Source organism: Pan paniscus, chromosome 1 (assembly GCF_029289425.2).
Source record: "Pan paniscus chromosome 1, NHGRI_mPanPan1-v2.0_pri, whole genome shotgun sequence".
NCBI classification, from domain to species: Eukaryota; Metazoa; Chordata; class Mammalia; order Primates; family Hominidae; genus Pan; species Pan paniscus.
The window spans coordinates 181106347-181127598 of record NC_073249.2 but is presented as its reverse complement, the minus strand read 5'-3'; the positions used below and the strand labels follow the sequence as shown (position 1 = coordinate 181127598).

Sequence of the window (21252 nt, the reverse complement as noted above, 5' to 3'; positions counted from 1 at the left end):
TTAACTCAAAATTAAAAATGAATTACAAGCAGAAATGTGCACCAGATTTCTTATCATTCTAAATTTAAATGGTTGAATGTGTCCTCCTCAGCTAAGCATTTTAACAGCCACTGATGAGCAATCTAGTAAATTGAATTCGCTCAAAATAAAGAGGTTTCCCCAAGAGTTCCCCCCACACCACAAATCAAGAGCTCTGATAAAGACACCATCCAGAATCAACTGAATGTTTATATTAACATGTACAAACCACTGAGTACCCCCCCAAAAAATCAAGATCTCACTCCAGTTTAGTAGTTAACAGTGACAAAACACAAAGCAACTAGCTTGTAATTTCTATTAAAAACTTTAAATATTTTTCCTGTAAAACCACCAAAATGATTTAACAACAACAACAAAAAATCCTAGGGGTATTAACAAAAACCAACTTTTGTATTTGAAAAAACGTCAAAAGGTACATTGAAAACTGACTCCCTAGGAAAGATGAGTTTATTTTACTATTAATTTCAAAGTTCTCATTCACAATTAGCATTTCACTCTTTTATCTTTTAAATAGATACAGGCTTCAGCACCTTTCCAAATATTGAAATTTATTGGTTTTGGTTTCCAATCTATGACTTTTTGTTTAAACTTCTGGATCTATCGATTAAAAAAAAAAAGCAAACAAAAGACAGTCTCTTGTTCAAAAGGGCACGACAATCAGGTACTCCATACCTAAAGTATGTTTTCACTTGTTAAAATGTCTTACACTATTCTAGTAAATATCTCAAACTTAATAGCACCCTAATTTCCTTTCAAATATTGGATATAAAAGACCTTAGAAAAGATCAGCAGTCTACTAAATTACAAATATAAGTCTAATGAGGACTGACTGACTACCAATCACTTTACTTTTGGATAAGATTTACACAAGAACATGACTTACTACTAAACTAAAACATGAACCACTATTATTCACTCTGTATTTTTCTGGTAAGCAATAAATGTCAATGTTAAAAATATTTCAACAAATACGACAAGCCAACTTCAGAGCACGAAGTTGGCAGATAAAATTGACACCACAGCACAATTTCAAAACTATAAGCAACTATTAAACACACACACCACCGCACCGCACCCATTCTTATGTAAACTTTTGGAATAGTCAACTTTGTGAGCCTCACCTTTGTTTTCACCCAGCATAAGGAGAGTTAAAGGTGAGACACCAACTGCAAAAAACCAAAATATCAAAAGATTCAGTTAATGTCCCCACAGGGGAAAGGACTAAAATCTTTAAACGTTAATGTATTTAAGTAATCGAAGGGCAGGGCACTTCCCCAAGCTACAGCCATTTTAGATTCAGACTGTCTTTCGAATTTCACGGGTTGGGGAGAACTAGATTTAAAACAACAGAAAAAAAATAACACTTAAAACATTTCAGGATCGACCAGCTTTCCCTGCCCCTCCAAGGAAAGGAGGTTGGTAGATATCGGATAGACTCAATCTAAGCGAAAACACCTCGCTACCACAGAGAACCGGAAAGCTGGGGGTTAAAACTTTTTTCCCCTCAGATATCCAACATTTGACTTACACTTTTTCCTCCTTAGGTTTTCCTTTGAAGGAAAACAAAAGCCCTTAGCTCTCATTTCAAGAAGGAAAGAAAAAAACCCGTAAGCCAAGTCACTCAACCAGCACCAAGCCGGATCGCCTGGAGAGGAGCCAAAGAGCCGCAGGTGAGCGTTCCGACCCTACGACCGAAGTTAAAAGTAGGAGCGCTTTCGCGGAGCCCCGGCGACGCTCGCGTGCAAAGCTCCACGCACGGGGGAGGCGGGGGTGCCGCATCCGAACCACTTGACCCGTGGGCTCCGCTCGCCCCTCTCGGGTCGGACCTACACCCAACCACCTGTGTGAGAGCTTCTTTCAACTAGTTTTAACAGCCGGTTGGTTAGGCACCGGGCGGAGCCCCGCGCCAGAACGACTCCAAGATCTCCTACTGCCCCGTTTCCCAAACTCCCACTCACCGGGCAGCGGCGGAGCTATGGCCAGGGACTAGACGCAGCGTCTGAGGACGCGTCCCCAGCTTGTCGACCCGGCAGAGGCGGCTAGTCCACAACCATAACAAAGCTCTTCCCAAAATGGCTGCCCGGCCCACAAGGTCCAAGAGGGGCAGAGCGGGTGGAGGAGGAGGAGCGACCAGCAGCACGGCCCTCCCATCCCCCGTCCGACCCCGCCTTACACACGCCCACCTGAAGAAGCGCATGCGCAAGGGACCTGCTCCGGCGACCCTCCAGGACGCCAGTTCCCTACGCTGCCAACATTCGGCCTCCAGAACGGCGGTTATGCCCTGCCCCGCCCCCGGCTCCCTTCTTCGCCGCTTGAGGCGGCGCGTGGTCGCCTCTGCCCCCTACAGAATTGAATCCTCTGCCTTTCCTCGTGCCGCCTGAGGCACGGACAAGCCTAGTTTAGTACGCCCCTTCTAACCCCCCTGCCCACTTCCAGGGCCTGGGCGCGTATGAATGAGTGGGTGGGTATGCATGTGTGTATCCCTTTTTTCTTCACCCTCCCACAGCCCGCCCCTGGGCCAGTGCGCGTCCCGAAACTACCTCTACAAGGACTTGCAAACCGGTTTCGGAGGAACGTGTGTTTTCCGGCCCTTTCCCACCTTCCGCTCCTTCACGTGTGCGCGTCGTTGAGACTCCAGTCCCCAGCGGGCCACACGGCCTGGCCCCGGGGGCTGAGCGGCTGCGTCGGCCGCGCTACCCGCTGGGAGTAGTAGTTCCCCTGGAGCGCAGGCGTCACTCCCCCGCCCCAGCGAAGGGCGGGATTCCGGCGAGAGCCTGCGCTTGTGACAGTGCCGTTTCTCCTACCTGAAGTCTCATTGGGTATCGCACTACTGGAAGGGGCGGCGCTGCCATGACAGAGAAGGCAATAAAACTGAAGGCCTAGCTCGACTAAAAGCGCTTACTATTAAGGAAGACTTCGCTGTGGCTCCATCCGGCACGGAAAGCTAAACCGTGTAATGGCTGGCAACCGGGAAGCTAGACTACCTAGAATCCGGAGGATTGGAGGGACTGGCCGGCGTGGGCCCCTGAGATTGCCTATTACATGTCTTCAGTTTTATCCATAGACACAGAAGGACACTAAAATTGCCTGGTGCCATTTCCTGTGAAACAAGTCTAGATAAGAGAAGGGACTTGCCCAAGGTCACATAGCCGAGAAATAAAGCCGAGGGCAGTAGGAGAAATGATCTGACTTTCCGAACCACCCCCAAGCCTAGGGCCCTTATCACCACACCTTTCATGGAAGTGAAAATCCTGCTCTTGTGCTCTTTAACCCTTAATGAAGTTTATAGGTCCCAGCAAAGAAAATGGATGTAAGAACTGGGCTTTTTTCCCCCTCTAAATGATAGTAAAGGGCCCTAATGCAGAGTGAGATGTGTCCCCATAGGCCTTATAAACCCTGTTTTGCAAAGTAAAACATAAGTTCCACAGATGGCAAGCAATTCAGGTCACACTGGGCCTAAAATCCCGTTTCTTACCTTCCTTCACCACCATCATTCTGAGATTGTTTCAGTACTTGCACTCTACTTTCCCGAACTCTGTGGGCAGATTCTGCTGCCTGGGAGCCCTGGAATAGAACTTCAAGGACCGTTCAACATCTGGATTCAACTAGAAATTAAGAATGGCCCCCAAACAGTAAGCCGGGCCTAGGAACCAGTTAGCGCAGGTCAAGTCCCTACCCGGACTCATTTTTTTTCAGCCCTCAGGAAGTAGGGGCCTCTCTGAATCCACTTGCCGGAAGTGCCTTTCCAGTGGACCTGGGCTGTTGTTGCGGTTGTTTTCCTTCTCTCCGTGCAACGCTGGCAAGTCTCAAAGTCGCCACAGGTGCAGGTTGGGATGGGAGGCACCAAGGGTTGGTAGTAAATTTGCGACGTTGGGATGGGAGGGCACCAAGGGTTGGTAGTAAATTGGAGACGCGGGCACTCTCGGGCAGGGTTTCCCGAAGACACTGGCGTCTAAACCCCGCCTTCCTTTCTCAGAGGTCAGTTTGAAGCTGGCAGTTTGCAGTCTTCCCACCAGGGCAATGGGAATATTGAGCTTTTTCATTTATATTAGGAGGATTAAGCTTTGAGTCTCAGTCCTTAATCCCGCATCACCTGCCGTCCCTGGACTTTTTAGGTTATCACTTTTTAATACCCACTAGTTGGAAAGCACGTGCCACAGAGGAAAGGGAGTTTCCAAAGATGGGGGGATGGTTGAGATTTTAAATGGAGTGGTCTGTAAAGTCCTTACGAAGAAAGTGATTTTGAACAAAAGTGATGGGTACGCTCTGCGGGCATTTTGGTCTGGGGCTCAGGTGGGTGGGTGTGGGTGTGATCTAAATTCTACTCGGAGGCCCAGGATTACTTACCTCCCTACTTGCTTCCTTAAGTATAGCATGAAGACATTAACTGGTATACAGGATTTCTTGACCCAGCCCTAAGATCTGTGATCAATAAATTAGTTCAATCGATTTTTTTTTTTTTTTTTTTTTTTTTTTTTTTGAGACGGAGCTTCGCACTGTCGCGTGGGCTGGAGTGCAATTGCGCGATCTCGGCTCACTGCAACCTCCGCCTCCCAGGTTCAAGCAATTCTCCTGCCTCAGCCTCCCGAGTAGCTGGGATTACAGGCGACTGCCACCACGCCCAGCTAATTTTTTGTATTTTTAGTAGAGACGCGGGGGGGAGGTTCACTACGTTGGCCAGGCTGGTCTCGAACTCCTGACCTCGTGATCCACCCACCTCGGCCTCCCAAACTGCTGGGCTTACAGGAGCGAGTCACTGCGCCCTGCCCAATCGATTTTTTAAAATTAAGCAGCAACTGTAGGTTTTCTTAGACATCCCATTCTCTTGGTTAAGAATGAAATTGTCAGATCTAGATCCATATTATCATTCACCTGTTTTTACTGGCTGCTTACATTAGAGTTTTTAATCAGTCCCTCCTGTGTAAAGTGCTTTGCGTCAGGGACGGTTCTCAGCTATTTACATGTAGTAACTTATTAAGTGTTGTATCAGGCTAAGTGGCATACACCTGCAATCCCAGCACTTTGGGAGGCCGAGGCAGGTGGATTGCTTGAGCTCAGGAGTTCAAGACCAGCCTGAGCAATATGGCAAAACCCCTTCTATACAAAAAATACAAAAATTGGGGCCAGGCACGGTGCCTAATGCCTGTAATCCCAGCACTTTGGGAGGCCAAAGCAGGCAGATCACGAGGTCAGGAGATCGAGACCATCCTAACATGGTGAAACTCCATCTCTACTAAAAATACAAAAAATTAGCTGGGTGTGGTGGCATATGCCTGTAGTCCCAGCTACTCAGGAGGCTGAGGCAGGAGAATGGCATGAACCTGGGAGGCGAAGCTTGCAGTGAGCTGAGATGGCACCACTGCACTCCACCCTGGGCGATAGAGCAAGACTCCGTCTCAAAAAAAAAAATTGGCTGGGCATGATGGCGTGGCCTGTAGTCCCAGCTCCTTAGAGGGCTGAGGTGGTAAGATCCCTCGATCCCGGGAGGTCAAGGCTGCAGACAGCGGAGAGCACGCCACTGCACTCCAGATTGAGTGACAGAGCGAGACCCTGTATCCAAAAAAAAAAAAAAGTTACATCAACCCTATGAATTAGTACCCATATTTCAAAGGTGAATGAACTGCACCATAACAAGATTAAATAATTTGTTCAAAGACACACAGCTAATAAGTAGTGGAGCCAGGATTCCAACCAAGTTTGACACCAAAGTCTGCACTCCAACAGGCTATTCTCTCTCAGTACTAAGTTAATGAGGTTATTTTGAGCATTAAATGAGTTAATGCTCACCGGGCGCGGTGGCTCATGCCTGTAATCCCAACACTTTGGGAGGCCTAGGCAGTTGGATCACCTGAGGTCAGGAGTTCAGGACCAGCCTGGCCAACATGGCGAAACCCCATCTCTCCTGAAAATACAAAAATTGGCCAGACATGGTGGCAGGAGCCTGTAATCCCAGCTACTTGGGAGGCTGAGGCACAAGAATCGCTTGAACCCGGTAGGCAGATGATGCAGTGAGCCAAGATCGCGCCACTGCACTCCAGCCTGGGCGACACAGCAAGACTCTTGTCTCAAAACAAACAAACAAATAAAAAAAACCTAAATTATATTGGTTGGTACTATCGTTATTTTGAGTTGTGAACTCTTAAGCCCCAAAATAGGAGGAAAAAAGGAAACAAGCTATGACCTTCCAGTTTTGTTTTGTTTTTTTTTTTTAATTTCACAAAAACACCACTTAGAAGACCCTTCATTTTAAAGATGAGAAAACCGGTACTCAAGCAATTTGCCCAGTGTCACACAGCTAGGAAATGGTGGAAGTATCTGTAAAATCTCTATGTGCATTACTCTATTACACTAGACAGGCAAAGCTAAAAGAACAGTTCAGGTACTAAAAGGATCTATTTTGTTACTGTGTTACCGACAGTTTGAAAACATTAATGATTCTTTTCAAAGGAAAGTGTTATATTCATGAATTACTACTATTTAAAAATTAATGTATAAAATGAGGAAAATTAAGTGACACCTTGTGTTATACACAGAAACATGCCCCTGATTCAGTGCCTCTGCTTAGCTGTAACATGTTAATCAGAACTACCTGGCATCTTCCTGAACAAGACTTTGAATAGGGGCCAGTATGCTTCGCTTCATCCAGAAGTTTTCTCAAGCATCTTCAAAGGTTGGTTTGTTCAGCAGATATTTGAGCACTATTTGCCAAATATTGCTTGGGCTAGGTCAGTAGCAGTGAAAAAGACAAAAATCCTTACCCTTGTATATTCAGGTGATGGAGGGAAGAGTTAAGTAAAATACAAGTAAGTAAAATGTTTATTATATCAGGCTGGGTGCAGTGGCTCACGCCTGTAGTCCCAGCAATTTGGCAGGCCGAGGTGGGTGGGATCACTTGAGCTCAAGGAGTTCAAGACCAGTCTGGGCACATGGCAAAACCCCATCTCTACAAAAAATTAGCTGGGCATGGGGTCACACGCCTATAGCCCCAGCTACCTGGGAGGCTGAGGGAGGAGGATCGCTTGAGCCCAGGAGGTTGAGGCTGCAGTGAGCTGAGATCATGCCACTGCACTGCAGCCTAGGTGACACAGCAAGACGATGTTTAAAAAAAAAAAAAAAAATTGGCTAGGTGCCGTGGCTTACGGCTGAAATCCCAGCACTTTGGGAGTTGAGGCAGGTGGATCACTTGAGGTCAGGAGTTCAGTACCTGCCTGGCCAACATGGTAAAACCCTTGTCTCCACGGAAAAATACAAAAATTAGCTCAGCATGGTGGTAGGCGCCTGTAGTCCCAGCTACGTGGGGGGCTGAGGCAGAAGAATCACTTGAACCCAGGAAGCAAAGGTTGCAGTGAGCCGAGATTGTGCCACTGCACTCTGGCTTGGGTGACAGAGGAATACTTCATCTCAAAAAGTAAAAATTAAAAAAAATAAGGCCAGGCACGGTCACTCACTCCCGTAATCCCAAAACTTTGGGATGCCAAGGCGGGCAGATCACGTGAGGTCAGGAGTTCAAGACCAGCCTGGACAACATGGTGAAACCCTGTCTCTACTAAAAATACAAAAATTAGCTGGGCATGGTGGCGGACGCCTGTAATCCCAGCTACTCGGGAGGCTGAGGCAGAGAATCGCTTGAACCTGGGAGGCAGAGGTTGCAGTGAGCAGAGATTGTACCACTGCACTCCAGCCTGGGTGATAGAGCAAAACTCAGTCTCAAAAAAATAAAAATAAAAATTAATACATCAACTGGTAAATGCTGTGGAGAACTATAAAGCAGGGAAGGGCAATAGGTAGTGTCAAGATGTAGGATTGGACTTATAAATGGCAGGGGATCAGAAATAGGTAACTGAGGGAAGAGCAGTAAATATGGAAACAGGGAAATGGTTCCAAGATGGAACCATTCCTAGCATGTTTGAGTAATCACTGAGATTCTTCAATAACTTCAATTTTTTCTTTAATGCAACACTTTTTAGTTGAAGTCTGGTCACTAAAACACAGAATCAGCAGGAAAGGTTATTACTTTGCCCGTGTACAATGAAAGGCAGTGGGGATTTTAAGGCAAGGAAAAAAATATGGTCCTGGCTCTCAAGTCTACTGAGACAAAGACAAGTAAACACACAATTTTAATTCACCGTGAGAAGAATTATGATGGAACTGTGCACAGGGTGCTTACTATAGGAGCATTAAATCAGACCGTAGAAGGGTAAAGGAAAGCTTTAAGTTGAATGTTGAATGTTGAGGTAAGTTTCCTAGATAGGAAAGTAGTAAGAGCTAGAATTCTAGGCAGAGCATACACAAAGGTGTGGAACTGTGAAAAGTATGTGGTGTTTATAAAACTAAGTTGGAAGGTAGATTTATTTTCTCCATATAAAAACAGCATTCCCACGGTAATTAGTGCTGCTGCTTTTGCTATTTATAAATAAAAGAGGCAGTTTAGAAGGCCAAATTCTGAAGATCTAGTCTTTACCTGCTCCTCTTTCAGATATTTTTCTCATGGAATAAGATTAAGTGGTAGGTTGAAATATATCACTAGTTTGTGTTCAGTGGTTTCTTTTGTACATTGTATAGCCATTTAATACTCTTACCAGCAATAATATCACTTCAGAGTTATTAGTTCATCCTTTCTGTATAGTTTGATGTGGTAATGGAAAGCAGATCTTTTTTGTTTGCTCCTTTCAAACAATCCCAATTATTTCATACTGGGATTGACTAAAATCTGATGACACATATATATATTTTTAATTTTGTCTTTTGGTTCTATTTTCTTTGTAGATACTGAAGTACTCTTTCCCAGTGGGACTAAGAACCAGCAGAACAGATATACTTTCTCTCAAGATGTCTCTCCAGCAGAACTTCTCCCCATGTCCAAGGCCTTGGCTTTCCTCATCATTTCCAGCGTATATGAGCAAGACACAGTGCTATCATACATCCCCCTGCAGCTTTAAAAAGCAGCAGAAGCAAGCACTTCTAGCCAGGCCCCCAAGCACCATCACTTACCTAACTGACAGCCCAAAGCCAGCATTATATGTAACTCTGGCAGGACTAATCCCCTTCATTGCTCCACCACTGGTCATGCTGATGACAAAAACTTATATTCCCATATTAGCTTTTACTCAGATGGCTTATGGAGCCAGTTTCCTATCTTTCTTGGGTGGGATCAGATGGGGTTTTGCTCTACCAGAAGGTAGTCCAGCCAAACCAGACTACCTTAATTTAGCTAGCAGTACAGCTCCTCTTTTCTTTTCATGGTTTGCCTTCCTTATTTCTGAAAGACTTAGTGAAGCCATAGTCACAGTAATAATGGGTATGGGAGTAGCATTCCACCTTGAACTTTTTCTCTTACCACATTATCCCAACTGGTTTAAAGCCCTGAGGATAGTAGTCACTTTATTGGCCACTTTTTCATTTATAATCACTTTAGTAGTTAAAAGTAGTTTTCCAGAAAAAGGACATAAGAGACCTGGTCAAGTATAAAAAATATAAAAGTCTGGGAAGTGAGGAGCACCTCTGCCTGGCTGCCGCCCCGTCTGGGAAGTGAGGAGCGCCTCTGCCTGGCCGCCTGACCATCTGGGAAGTGTGAGAAGCGCCTCTGCCCGGCCGCTGTGCAACCTTCCACGTGTGAAGTGACAGCCTTGTGTGTGATCTTTTCTGTCTTCCCCAAGTTTGCATTTTCGACATTAAAGTTTACTTTTTAGTTAAAAGTTTTAAATATGTATATATATATAAATACACTGTAGATAACATTTGTATGCCAGCTACACCTTTTTCTACTTCTGTTTGGCTTTTTTTCCCCACACCAATGGTAATTTATCTTCACAGATTGTTCTTCATTTCTAGAAATTGTTACTTCATGGTAATTACTTGAGCAAAAGCTTGAAAATCCCTGACAAGTACTTTTCATCTCATAGTATATTAGTTTTCACTCAGTCATTTTATGAATAATATAGTTATCCACTTAAACATTTCAATATTTTAACCATCTTGAAAATTAAAGATTAAAAATCCCCTTTGTTAGAGTCTTGTGATCATTGAAAAGAATGCACATATTCTCCCACTTCAAGCGGAAAACCTCGTATCTGTGAGTATCTGAAAAGAAAAGGTAGTTCCATTGAGTTTTCACAGGAGTTACCACTGGGAAAGGCATGTCCAAGCTTATTTCACATGGTATAACCCAATTATATGAGCTAAAAGGATCTATGGCTCTAAAGTCAGTAGGGAGCAGTGTCATGAGGGAAAGCCACATTCAAAGGTAAGTCGGACATGTTTTCCAGTTTTTATTAGGATATTTGGCATGGTACAGATAACAACTTGTCCCTTACCACCAAACACATAATAGCTGGTCAAAATGATTATTTTCAAAGGAAACTAAAATAAAGCCACTAGTACATATAAATTAGGAAAGAAAAGTCAAGCTGGAGCCATCTTGATATTCTAATGAGCAGGCCTATCTAGTTCTACATCTTTTTTTTTGAGATGGAGTTTCATTCTGTCGCCTAGGCTGGAGTGCAGTGGCACGATCTTGGCTCACCGCAACCTCCACCTCCCGAGTTCAAGCGATTCTCCTGCCTCAGCATCTCTAGAGTAGCTGGGATTATAGGCACGTGCCACCATGCCCAATTAATTTTTTGGTGTGTATTTTTAGTAGAGGTGGCATTTCACCATGTTGGACAGGCTGGTCTAATTCTACATCTTTTAAATCACAGAGAAGCTTTTAGCTTTGGTGTGTTTTTGTTTTTGTTTTGTTTCGTTTAAACGCAGGGTCTCACTCTGTCGCTCAGGCCGGAGTGTAGTGGTGTGGTCATGGCTCACTGCAGCCTCGACCTCCTGGGCTCAAGCAATTCTCCCACCTCAGCCTCCTGAGTAGCTGGGACTACAGTTGTGCACCACTATGCCAAGCTAATTTTTTAATTTTTTGTAGAGACAGGGTCTGCCTATGTTGCCCAGGCTGGTCTTGAACTGAGCTCAAGCAATCCTCCTGCCTAGGCTCCCAAAGTGTTAGGATTGCAGGCGTGAGCCACTGCACCCAGTGCAGAAGCTTTCTTAAAACAGCAAAAGCAACACCTTAGATTTTCACTTGAAAACGTAGTCTCTAATCACTCTACTTAAGGTGGAGAAAAAAAGAATTAACAGAAAACCTAGTTTTCTGAAATTCCTAGTCTCACCAAAAAGGAAAAACATTAAAAATGGTCTAAGAATATAGATCAGGATATAGTATAACCTGGAATTTTTTTTTTTTTTAGATGGAGTTTCACTCTTGTTGCCCAGGCTGGAGTGCAATGGCGCTATCTCGGCTCACCGCAACCTCCGCCTCCCGTGTTGAAGCGATTCTCCTGCCTCAGCCTCCCGAGTACCTGGGATTACAGGCATGCGCCACCATGCCCAGCTAATTTGTATTTTTAGTAGAGACAGGGTTTCTCCATGTTGGTCAGGCTGGTCTCAAACTCCCAACTTCAGGTGACCCACCCACCTTGGCCTCCCAAAATTCTGGGATTACAGACATGAGCCACCGTGCCCAGCCTGTATATTTTTTAGAGATGATGTTTCCACTCAGTCTCAATCTGATTCTACTCAGATTGTTTTGATAAGGAAACTCACTTCTTTGTTATTAAATTGCATGAATGCTATACAAATTTAAGACTTTTCCATAATCTGAATTAAATGAATTATTTTCCAGAATAGAGGCAAATCATATTTTTAGGCTAATTGCCTAATTTTACTTAAAAATGCTATTTTTCCAGGTGAATTACAGTGTATGCTTCTTTAAGAAAACTGATTTTTAAGTACATTTGATTAAGTACATTGGCAGGATACTTAGAAGCATATCGGATTGTTAAAACATTTTGGAGGTAGATCACTTTAATCATTTCTCAAAAAACAGAATTAAATGTAAAATGAAATGTGCAAGTCCTTAAAGTTAAAACAAAACCAACTAAAAAACTTGTGCAATCCTACTATAGTTTGGTAACCCAGAATGCCACTGATAAAGTAATACAAAGAAACAAAAAAACTAGATACTTTATTAGTACATTCTTTTAAAAACAATCTTGTTAGCCTGGTGAGGTGGCTCATGCCTGTAATCCCAGCACTTTGGGAGGCCAAGGCAGGCAGATCACCTGAGGTCGGGAGTTCGAGACAAGCGTGACCAAGATGGAGAAACCCCATCTCTACAAAAAATACAAAATTAGCTGGGCCTTGTGGTTCATGCCTGCAATCCCAGCTACTCAGGAGACTGAGGCGGGAGAATCGCTTGAACCCGGGAGGCAAAGGTTGCGGTGAGCCAAGATCATGCTATTGCACTCCAGTCTGGGCAACAAGAGCGAAACTCCATCTCAAAACAAAAACAAAAACAAAACCAATCTTGTCATTACCTAGGAATAATAAGCATATTTACAGTCACCTATTTTCAGGGATCTTCGGGACCTGTTAAAACACTGACTGCCTTGACATTACATTTCTGCCACAGCTGTGCAAAGCACACCCCTTCAAAGTGTCATTTTCAGTTGCTACTAGACAATAATGAGAAATTAGTTGTAGAAGTATTTTGTAAATCTGTTTTGAATCAGAATACAGATTCTCTGTAACTAGAAATAGTAAAGGCACATGAGTTATAGCTTAGTCTATAAATTATCTTTATTCTTTGACATCTTACAGATCTCTACACAGACATCTGTGACCCTTCAGACGTTCAGGATGCCCCAGAGAAGGGAACATAGAGCTTCCTGTCTGCATTACATAAACTTTTCCTAATAAATGCATATGGTTAAGTTATAAGGAAGGTATAGTTGTAGACTAAACCAAATATTTTTTGTTTTATTTTTTTTTGAGACAAAGTCTTGCTCTATGGCCCAGGCTAGAACACAGTGGTATGATCTCAGCTCACTACAACCTCCACCTCCTGGATTCAAGTGATTCTCCTGCCTCAGCCTCCTCAGCAGCTGGGATTACAGGCATGTACCACCACCTGCTGCCAATTTTTTGTATTTTTAGTAGAGATGGGGTTTCACCATGTTGGCAAGACTGGTCTTGAACTCCTGACCTCAAGTGATCTGCCCACCTCAGTCTCCCAAAGTGCTAGGATTACAGGCATGAGCCACGGTGCCCGGCCTAAACCAAATAATTTGGATATGAGTGCTACCTGATTCATTAATGCAATTAAAAGTTTTCTATCTAAATAAGTTGATGATGCTTATAGTAATATACTGAAGGACCTTAGCAAAGAAATGGGAAATCGGCAGAGTGCGGTGGCTCACACCTATAGTCCCAGCACTTTGGGAGGCCAAGGTGGGCAGATCACAAGGTCAGGAGTTCAACACAAGCCTGGCCAACATGGTGAAACTCCGTCTCTACTAAAGATACAAAAAATTAGCCAGGCATGGTGGCTCACGTCTGTAATCCCAGTTACTCGGGAGGCTGAGGCGGGAGAATCGTTTGAACCAGGGAGGCAGAGGTTGCAGTGAGCTGAGATCGCACCATTGCACTCCAGCCTGAGTGACAGGGCAAGACTCCATCTAAAAAAGAAGAAACGGGAAATCAAATCCTTAAGTCAACTAGTTAAATTTTACTGTATGCAGCCGGGCACGCTGGCCCATGCCTGTAATCCCAGCACTTCGGGAGGCCAAGGCAGGTGGATCACCTGAGGTCAGGAGTTCGAGACCAGCCTGGCCAACATGGTGAAACCCCATACAAAAAAATTAGCTAGGCATGGTGGTGGGCACCTGTAATCCCAGCTACTTGGGAGGCTGAGGCAGGAGAATCGCTTGAATCCGGGAGGCGGAGGTTGCAGTGAGCCGAGATCACGCCTTTGCACTCCAGCCTGGGCAACAAGAGCAAAATTCCATCTCAAAAAAAAATTTTTTTTACTGTATGCAAGACCTTTAATATATATTGCTCCAACTGGCCAGTAGAAATAACTTAAAAGTAACCGCATCATACACCCAGTAAATCTTTCTCTTAGAAATGAACAGAGAACAATTCTTTAGAATGCTTCTCAGGGAGAAAATGAGAAGTTTTGAGAAGCAGTTTTGTTTGGGTCAAGGGGTACTTTCAAATTACACTTATGAGTCAGTATCTATAAAAAGTTTCAGAAGTACCTACAATTTAGCCCTCTACATCCAAGCAGTAGCTTTGCAGTATGCTCTTACTTAGGTTTGCCCAAGTACAAATAAATTTTACAAAGCTTGATAATCTAATAAAATTCCCTCTTCCTAAAGCCAAACAGATAATTTTGGTGACAACAATCTAGCAAAAAAGGAAGAATTTTTTTTTCTTTTTTTTTTTTTTTTTGAGACAGGTTCTCATGCTGTCACCCAGGCCGGTGTGCAGTGGCACAATCTTGGCTCACTGCAGCCTTGACCTCCTGGGCTCAAGTGATCCTGCAACCTCAGCCTCCCAAGCAGATGGGACCACAGGTACAAGCCACAACGCCCGGCTAATTTTTATATTTTTTTTGGTAGAGACGGAGTCTCATCATGTTGCCCAGGCTAGTCTCGAACTCCTGAGTTCAAGCCATCTTCCCGTCTCACCTCGGCCTCTCAAAGTGCTGGGATTACAGGTGTGAGCCACCATGCCCAGCCTAAAAAAGGGAGAAATTTCTAGGTGCATACTGCCTGCTGGACTGTATAGCCCATTACAACATCTGGTCACTAAGAACCTCCTATTAATTCCTTACTTGCATTCTCAGGATCAAGACAAAAAATATGAGCAAGCAAAAACTTATCATCAAGCAAAAAGGTATCTATCTATTAAAATAGCTAGATATTTCCCAAACACCCTCCTAGGATATCTGCTGCCAATAAAAAGTTTGGGGCTAGTGAAAACTCTTGGCATTAAATAAAAGTAGGAATCTATTTCATTGGCTTTCTCTGTGGCTCAAACTATGGCCATGGGAAATTATGCTCTGGATATAATTGTGAATATAGAGGTCTTTAAACTGTGTCATTGACACTATTCCTATATCACATAAAGTTTTATGTTACAATTTATACTGCACTGGAGAAGTAGCTAAAGGGACTATTTGCCAGGAAGCTTCTAGTAAATAATTTCTACAAATTTGTAAAATAGGAGTTGTCTACACTTAAACTGGAGAATTCTACAGCATAAATGGCATTTCTATTATTAGTAAACCTGGCAAATCTGTGTGAGCTCTTTATTAATTGGGATATATTCCATATCCATTCTCACTCATATTTTTAGAAAAATCATTCTTGAGTTTATTTTTTTTCTTTAAGAGACAGGATCTCATTCTGTTGCCCAGAGTGGAGTGCAGTGGCATGATCGTAGCTTACTACAACCTCAAATTCCTGGGCTCAAGTGATCCTTCTGCCTCAGCCTTCCAAAGTGCTGGGATTATAGGCATGAGGCCACTGCGCCCAGCCTCGTTAGTCATTTATCTACCAAATACATGGAAAACTCATAGAATCAGAGGGTCTTATCAGCAAATCTATGTTTGCTTTGCAAAAGGTCAGGTCCTGCATTTTCAAAATGTTCCTTGTGCTCTGTTATGCTTTATATTTCATAGCACAGCAACGCCCCCTTCACAACGACTGGTGATCATGTTACCAATTTCTGTCCATGTATCTGAATGAGGGTTATAAACTTCAACTGAGTCCAAGGTACCTGGAGCCAAAAAATCATGGCTGGAAGATCGACCTCCAGAAACATACAGAAGACCATTGACTGCCACAACACACATGCCTGCTCTAGGCACTTTCATTGAGGCAACTTCAACCCACTTTTCCTGGTTAAGAGAGAAAAAAAAAAATATGTTAGCAGTGTTATGAAATGATAGTAAAGAAATCCACTGAGAAATTCGATATCCCAGTTCTTTTTACATGTTTAAATGTAAAACTATCTAGTTAGGTAAGCATACAGATTTTTTTTTCTTTTTCTTGCTTTGTTTTTTCCTTGGAGACAGGGTCTCGCTCTGTCACCCAGGCTGGAATGCACAGCACGATCTCGGCTCAATGCAGCCTCAACCTCCCAGACTCAAGAGCTCCTCTTGCCTCAGCCTCCTGAGTAGGTAGGACTACAGGTGTACACCACCACACCTAGCTAATTTTTCTATTGTAGAGATGAAATTTCACCATGTTGTCCAGGCTGGTCTTAAACTCCTAAACTCAAGTGATTGTCCCACCTCAGCCTCCCAAAGTGCTAGGATTACAGATGTAAGCCACAGCACCCGGCCCAGAATATTTTAAAATAAACTTGAAGTGGGCATGGACAAAGTAAATTTAGAGGAATATAATTTTTTAAAAGGTCTGATTATAAAACATGATCAGGAAATGACCTAGAACTCATACACAGGACAACATTCTAAGAAACAAAGTCTATGGAATACAAGTAGGTAATACACTCAAAAATAAGCAAATAAAAACAAAAGAAACACAAAGCTCCAAGGAGAAAGAAGCTTATAAACCAAAGGATTTTTTAAAAGCCTTTAGTATTTTAATGAGTCTTAAAAATGTCCAAGAGAATGACACAGCATGGAACACCTGACAAATTTACTTGACCATGGAATCCTTTTTACAAGGAGCATCCAGTGGAGTTAGTAATCTGCAGAACATATTTTCAAAAAGGTGGGCTAACCAGGGGTTGGGAACTATAGTCTACTTTGGTATAGCCTGAGAACAAACAATGATTTTCCCATATTAAAAGATATTTTTTAAAAAAAGACAAAGCATATATCAAAAAAGGATATTGTGTATGGCCCACAGGCCAAAAATATTTACTATCTGGCCTTTTACACAAAAAGTTTGCTAACTCCTGTTATACATCGTTCCCTGAAGAAATTTCAATGTGCTGCTATAGCCAAAATGACTAGTAGTGTCTTACTTTTTTTTTTGTTTTTTTTTTGAGACGGAGTCTCGCTCTTGTTGCCCAGGCTGGAGTGCAATGGTGTGATCTTGGCTCACTGCAACCTCTGTCTCCCAGGTTCAAGTGATTCTCCTGCCTCAGCCTCCTGAGTAGCTGGGATTACAGGAACCCGCCACCACGCCTGGCTAATTTTTAGTATTTTTGGTAGAGACAGTTTCACCGTGTTGGCCAGGCTGGTCTCGAACTCCTGACCTCAAGTGATCCACCCGCCTCGGCCTCCCAAAGTGCTGGGATTACAGGCGTGAGCCACCGCACCCAGCAACTAGTAGTGTCTTACTTGAGGGAAAACGTCCATACTCAGAAAACAAGAAAGCTACTAAAGGTCCTAAGAAGTAATTAGGAGAGCAAAGAGCAAGTGGCCAGGTAATGGGAGAACAGATTATCAATCTTTAAATAAAGCATATGATGAACAAAGTTTTTTTAATCATAAATAGTGAAGACTGATTATTCATCAATGCTAGAAAGTAAATTTTTGAGGACAGGGACTTGAGCTTCTCATCCCAGTACCCACATAGGTACTAGGATAGTGCCATCACATTATAAACAGTTAGTGTATGTTTGCTGATGTGAACTTAAATAAGATTATGAAATACTAAACCAGGGACAATTCTTTGAAAGTGAAGGACTAGATTAAATTTGAAAGCTATTTGATCATCTGAAATTACACAGCACATCACAAAACTGACACAACTGAAAAATACTTACATTTTAAAATATAAATACATTATCAAGAAGATCCATTTCTGGTTAAGATAAATTAGGATAATTTAGGTTATGTTTATAATTAGGGAGAACCTTTGCTCTCCCACAAAATGCCCCTTGACAATAACAAAGGGACCTTAGGGCTCATCCTATATTGTTCTTCTTTCATTTCTACCAGTGTATTAGAACTACAGTTTAATTTTTAAATTTTTATTACTTTATTTTTGATTTAATTGACATGTTCTCATCTAATATAATTTGCTTTTTATCCCATGTTACCTCAAAAAAAAAAAAAACTCTGTAAGAACACTAACAAGTTTTACATTATCTTTTCTGGATTTGTAACACAAATTGTTAGTAGGTAGTCAACAACAATAAAATTTCATATGCATAAAAAACAAGGTAACACATTGTCGTTGTTGTTGTTGTTATTATTATTATCATTTGAGACGGAGTCTCACTCTGTCGCCCAGGCTGGAGTGCAGTGACATGATCTTGGCTCACTGCAACCTCTGCCTCCTGGGTTGCAGCAATTCTCCTGCTTCAGCCTCCCAAGTAGCTAGGATTACAGGTGTGCACCACCACTCCCAGCTAATTTTTGTATTTTTAGTAGAGACAGGGTTTTACCATGTTGGCCAGGCTGGTCTTGAACTCCTGATCTCAGGTGATCCACCCACCTCAGCCTCCCAAAGTGCTGTGATTACAGGCATGAGCCACTGCACCCGACCAGTAACAATTATTGATAAGACTTAATTTGAAACTAAAATCTATTCATTTCAAAGCCATATAGAAAAATTAGCAACAGAAAGTGCCCTCAAAAAGTTCACTTTCTATATTAGATAAACTCAAATAGGATCATGGAGAAAGGAATTTGAAATGTCACCAAAGTTTAAAACTTGTCAGAAATGAGAATCAAAATCCTTATGCTTTACAACAAGACATGAAAGTCCATTCTTGCCACTTCAACATTGTACTGGAGGTTCTAGCTAGGGTAATGAGGGGAAAACAATGAAATAAAATGCATCTAGTTTTAATCCAGATTTAAGAAGAAGTAAAACAATCTTTTTTGTTCGTTTGTTTTAAAGACAAGGTCTCACTCTGTGGCCCAGGCTGGAGTGCCGTGGTGCAATCATGACTTACTGCATCCTTGACCTTCCTGGGCTCAGGTGATCCTCCCACCTCAGCCTCCTGAGGAGCTGGGACTACAGGTGTGCACTACCACACCTGGCTAATTTTCACATTTTTTATAGGACAGGGTTTTCACCATGTTGCCCAGGCTAGTCTTGAACTCCTGGGCTCAAGTGATCTACCCACCTTGGCCTCCCAAAGTGCTGGGATTACAGGTTTAAGTCACTGCACTCAGCCAACAATCTTTATTTACAGATGATAGGATCTTGTATATAGAAAATCCTAAGGAATCCACCAAAAAAAAACTATTAGACTATGAGTGCAGCAAGGTCGCAGAATAAATTGTATTTCTACACACGAGCAATGAACAAACTGAACATGAAATTAATAAAACAATTTATAACAGCATTAAAAGGAATAAAATACTTCTGAATAAATTTTAACCAAAAAAGTACAAGAAACTAAAAATTATAAAACATTGTTGAAACAATCTGAAGCCCTAACTAAAAGGAAAGACATCCTCTGATGAATCAAAAGACTTAATACTGTTAAGTTGGTGATACTCTCCAAATGGATCTCAAATTCAATGGAATCTCTGTCAAAAACCCAACTGGCTTCTCTGCAGGAACTGACAAGCTGATCCTGAAATGCGTATGAAATTCAAGTTACCCAGGAGAGCCAAACAAATTTTTAAAAGATCAAATTTCTTGAAGGACTCACACTCTCTGATTTCAAAACTTACTACAATGCTGTAATAAGAGAGTCTGGTACTGGCAAAAGGATAGAGAGACATACAGATAAATGAACAGAATAGAAAGCTCAGAAATAAACCCTCACATTTATGGTCAACTGATTTTCAACAAAGGTGCCAAGACAATTCAATGGGGGAAAGAACAGTGTTTTTAATCAGTGATGCTGGAAGAACTGGATACCCAAATACAAAAGAATGAGGGTGGGTCTCTTCCTCACATCACATATAAAATTAAATCAAAATGTATCAAAGACCTAAATACAAAAATTAAAACTATAAAACTTTTAGAAATAAGCATAGTTGTAAATCCTTATGACCTTGGATTAAGCAATGCTTTCTTAGTTATAACAAACGCACAAATAACAAAAGAACAAAACAAATTGGACATCAAAATTTAAACGTTATGCTTGAATACCAACAAGAAAGTGAAGAAAACACACATAATGGGGCCAGGCGTGGTGGCTCACGCCTGTAATTCCAGCACTTTGGGAGGCTGAGGTAGGTGGAACGAGGAACAAGGTCAGGAGATCAAGACCATCCTGACTAACACGGTGAAACCCCGTCTCTACTAAAAAAAAAAAAAAAAAAAAAATGGGTGTGATGGCGGGCGCCTGTAGTCCCAGCTACTCGGGAGGCTGAGGCAGGAGAATGGCGTGAACCCAGGGGGCGGAGCTTGCACTGAGCCAAGAGCGAGCCACTGCACTCCAGCCTGGGCGACAGAGCAAGACTCCCTCTCAAAAAAAAAAAAAAAAAAAAAAAAAAAAAAAAAAAAAAAACACATATAATGGGAGAAAAAAATTGTAAATTATATATTTGACAAAGGACTTGCACCTAGATTATAAAAAGAACTTTTTTTTTTTTTTTTTTTGAGAAGGAGTCTCGCTCTGTTGCCCAGGCTGGAGTGCAGTGGCGCGATCTCGGCTCACTGCAAGCTCCGCCTCCTGGGTTCATGCTATTCTGCGTCAGCCTCCCGAGTAGCTGGGACTACAGGCGCCCGCCACCACGACTGGCTAATTCTTTTTGTATTTTTAGTAGAGAAGGGGTTTCACCATGTTAGCCAGGATGGTCTCGATCTGACCTCGTGATCTGCCTGCCTCAGCCTCCCAAAGTGCTGGGATTATAGGCGTGAGCCACCGCGCCCAGCAGAACTCTTACAACTCAATAATAAAAAGACAATCCAATTTTAAAACAGATAAATTGAATAGATGTTTCTTCAAAGAAGATAAACAGATGACCAAAAAACAAATGAAAAGATGCTTATCAGGGAAATGCAAATCAAAATCACAATGAGATACCCATTTATACCTACTAGAACAGCTATAAAAGAAAAACTAAATAATAACAAGCATTAGATGTGGAGAAACTGGAACCCTCAGACACTGATGGTGGTTATGTAAAATGGTGTAGATACTTTAGGAAACAGTCTGGGATTCCCTAAAAAGGTTAAACACGGATGGGTGCAGTGGCTCACACCTGTAATCCCGGCACTTTGGGAAGCCCGAAGATCACCTGAGATCAGGAGTTCGAGATCAGCCTGGTCAACATGGTGAAACCCCGTTTCTACTAAAAACAAAAAATTAGCCGGGCATGGTGGCGCACGTCTGTAATCCTAGCTACTAGGGAGGCTGAGGCAGGATAATCATTTGAACCCTGGAGGCGGAGGTTGCAGAGAGCCAAGATCACCATTGCAGTCCAGCCTGGGCAACAACAGCGAAACTCCATCTCAAAAAGGAAACAAAAAACAAACAAACAAAAAGGTTAAACAC

The 21252-nt window shown here is 42.6% G+C and overlaps 3 protein-coding genes across 23 annotated transcripts in view; 1 reads left to right on the top strand and 2 right to left on the bottom strand.

Moving 5' to 3' along the window:
* Window positions 1–3769, bottom strand: part of GPBP1L1 (GC-rich promoter binding protein 1 like 1) — a 59022-nt gene extending 55253 nt beyond the window's left edge. Inside the window, exons 1-2 of one of the 7 annotated variants that reach the window (XM_014344876.3) lie at window positions 2580–2774; window positions 1161–1205 (exon numbers count right to left, since the gene is read on the bottom strand). The gene's annotated coding sequence lies outside the window, so the exon portion shown is untranslated. Of the gene's footprint in view, window positions 1–1160; window positions 1206–1997; window positions 2790–3514 lie in introns of those variants that run through there. The other 6 variants (XM_014344883.4, XM_003812764.7, XM_014344877.4 and 3 more) reach the window with 6 other exon arrangements.
* On the top strand, window positions 3738–10040 carry TMEM69 (transmembrane protein 69). 3 transcript variants are annotated; one of them, XM_003812765.5, is made up of 3 exons: window positions 3738–3860; window positions 6573–6709; window positions 8806–10040. In XM_003812765.5, the coding sequence occupies exons 2-3, from the start codon at window positions 6668–6670 to the stop codon at window positions 9505–9507; spliced, it is 744 nt and encodes a 247-aa protein (XP_003812813.1). In that variant the 5' UTR covers window positions 3738–3860; window positions 6573–6667; the 3' UTR covers window positions 9508–10040. The 3 variants fall into 3 exon arrangements, with proteins under 3 accessions (XP_003812813.1, XP_008963477.1, XP_008963478.1); XM_008965229.5 differs by having other exon boundaries at window positions 3757–3838; XM_008965230.6 differs by having other exon boundaries at window positions 3774–3866.
* IPP (intracisternal A particle-promoted polypeptide) overlaps window positions 9713–21252 on the bottom strand; it is a 61272-nt gene continuing 49732 nt past the window's right edge. For 7 of the 13 annotated variants that reach the window (XM_008965231.5, XM_063607895.1, XM_034963946.3 and 4 more), the window contains one exon: window positions 10293–15769. In XM_008965231.5, the coding sequence (XP_008963479.1) occupies window positions 15545–15769 (225 nt within the window). In that variant the 3' untranslated portion in view covers window positions 10293–15544. Of the gene's footprint in view, window positions 10120–10292; window positions 15770–18921; window positions 19018–21252 lie in introns of those variants that run through there. The other 6 variants (XM_003812763.5, XM_055093581.2, XM_055093583.2 and 3 more) reach the window with 3 other exon arrangements.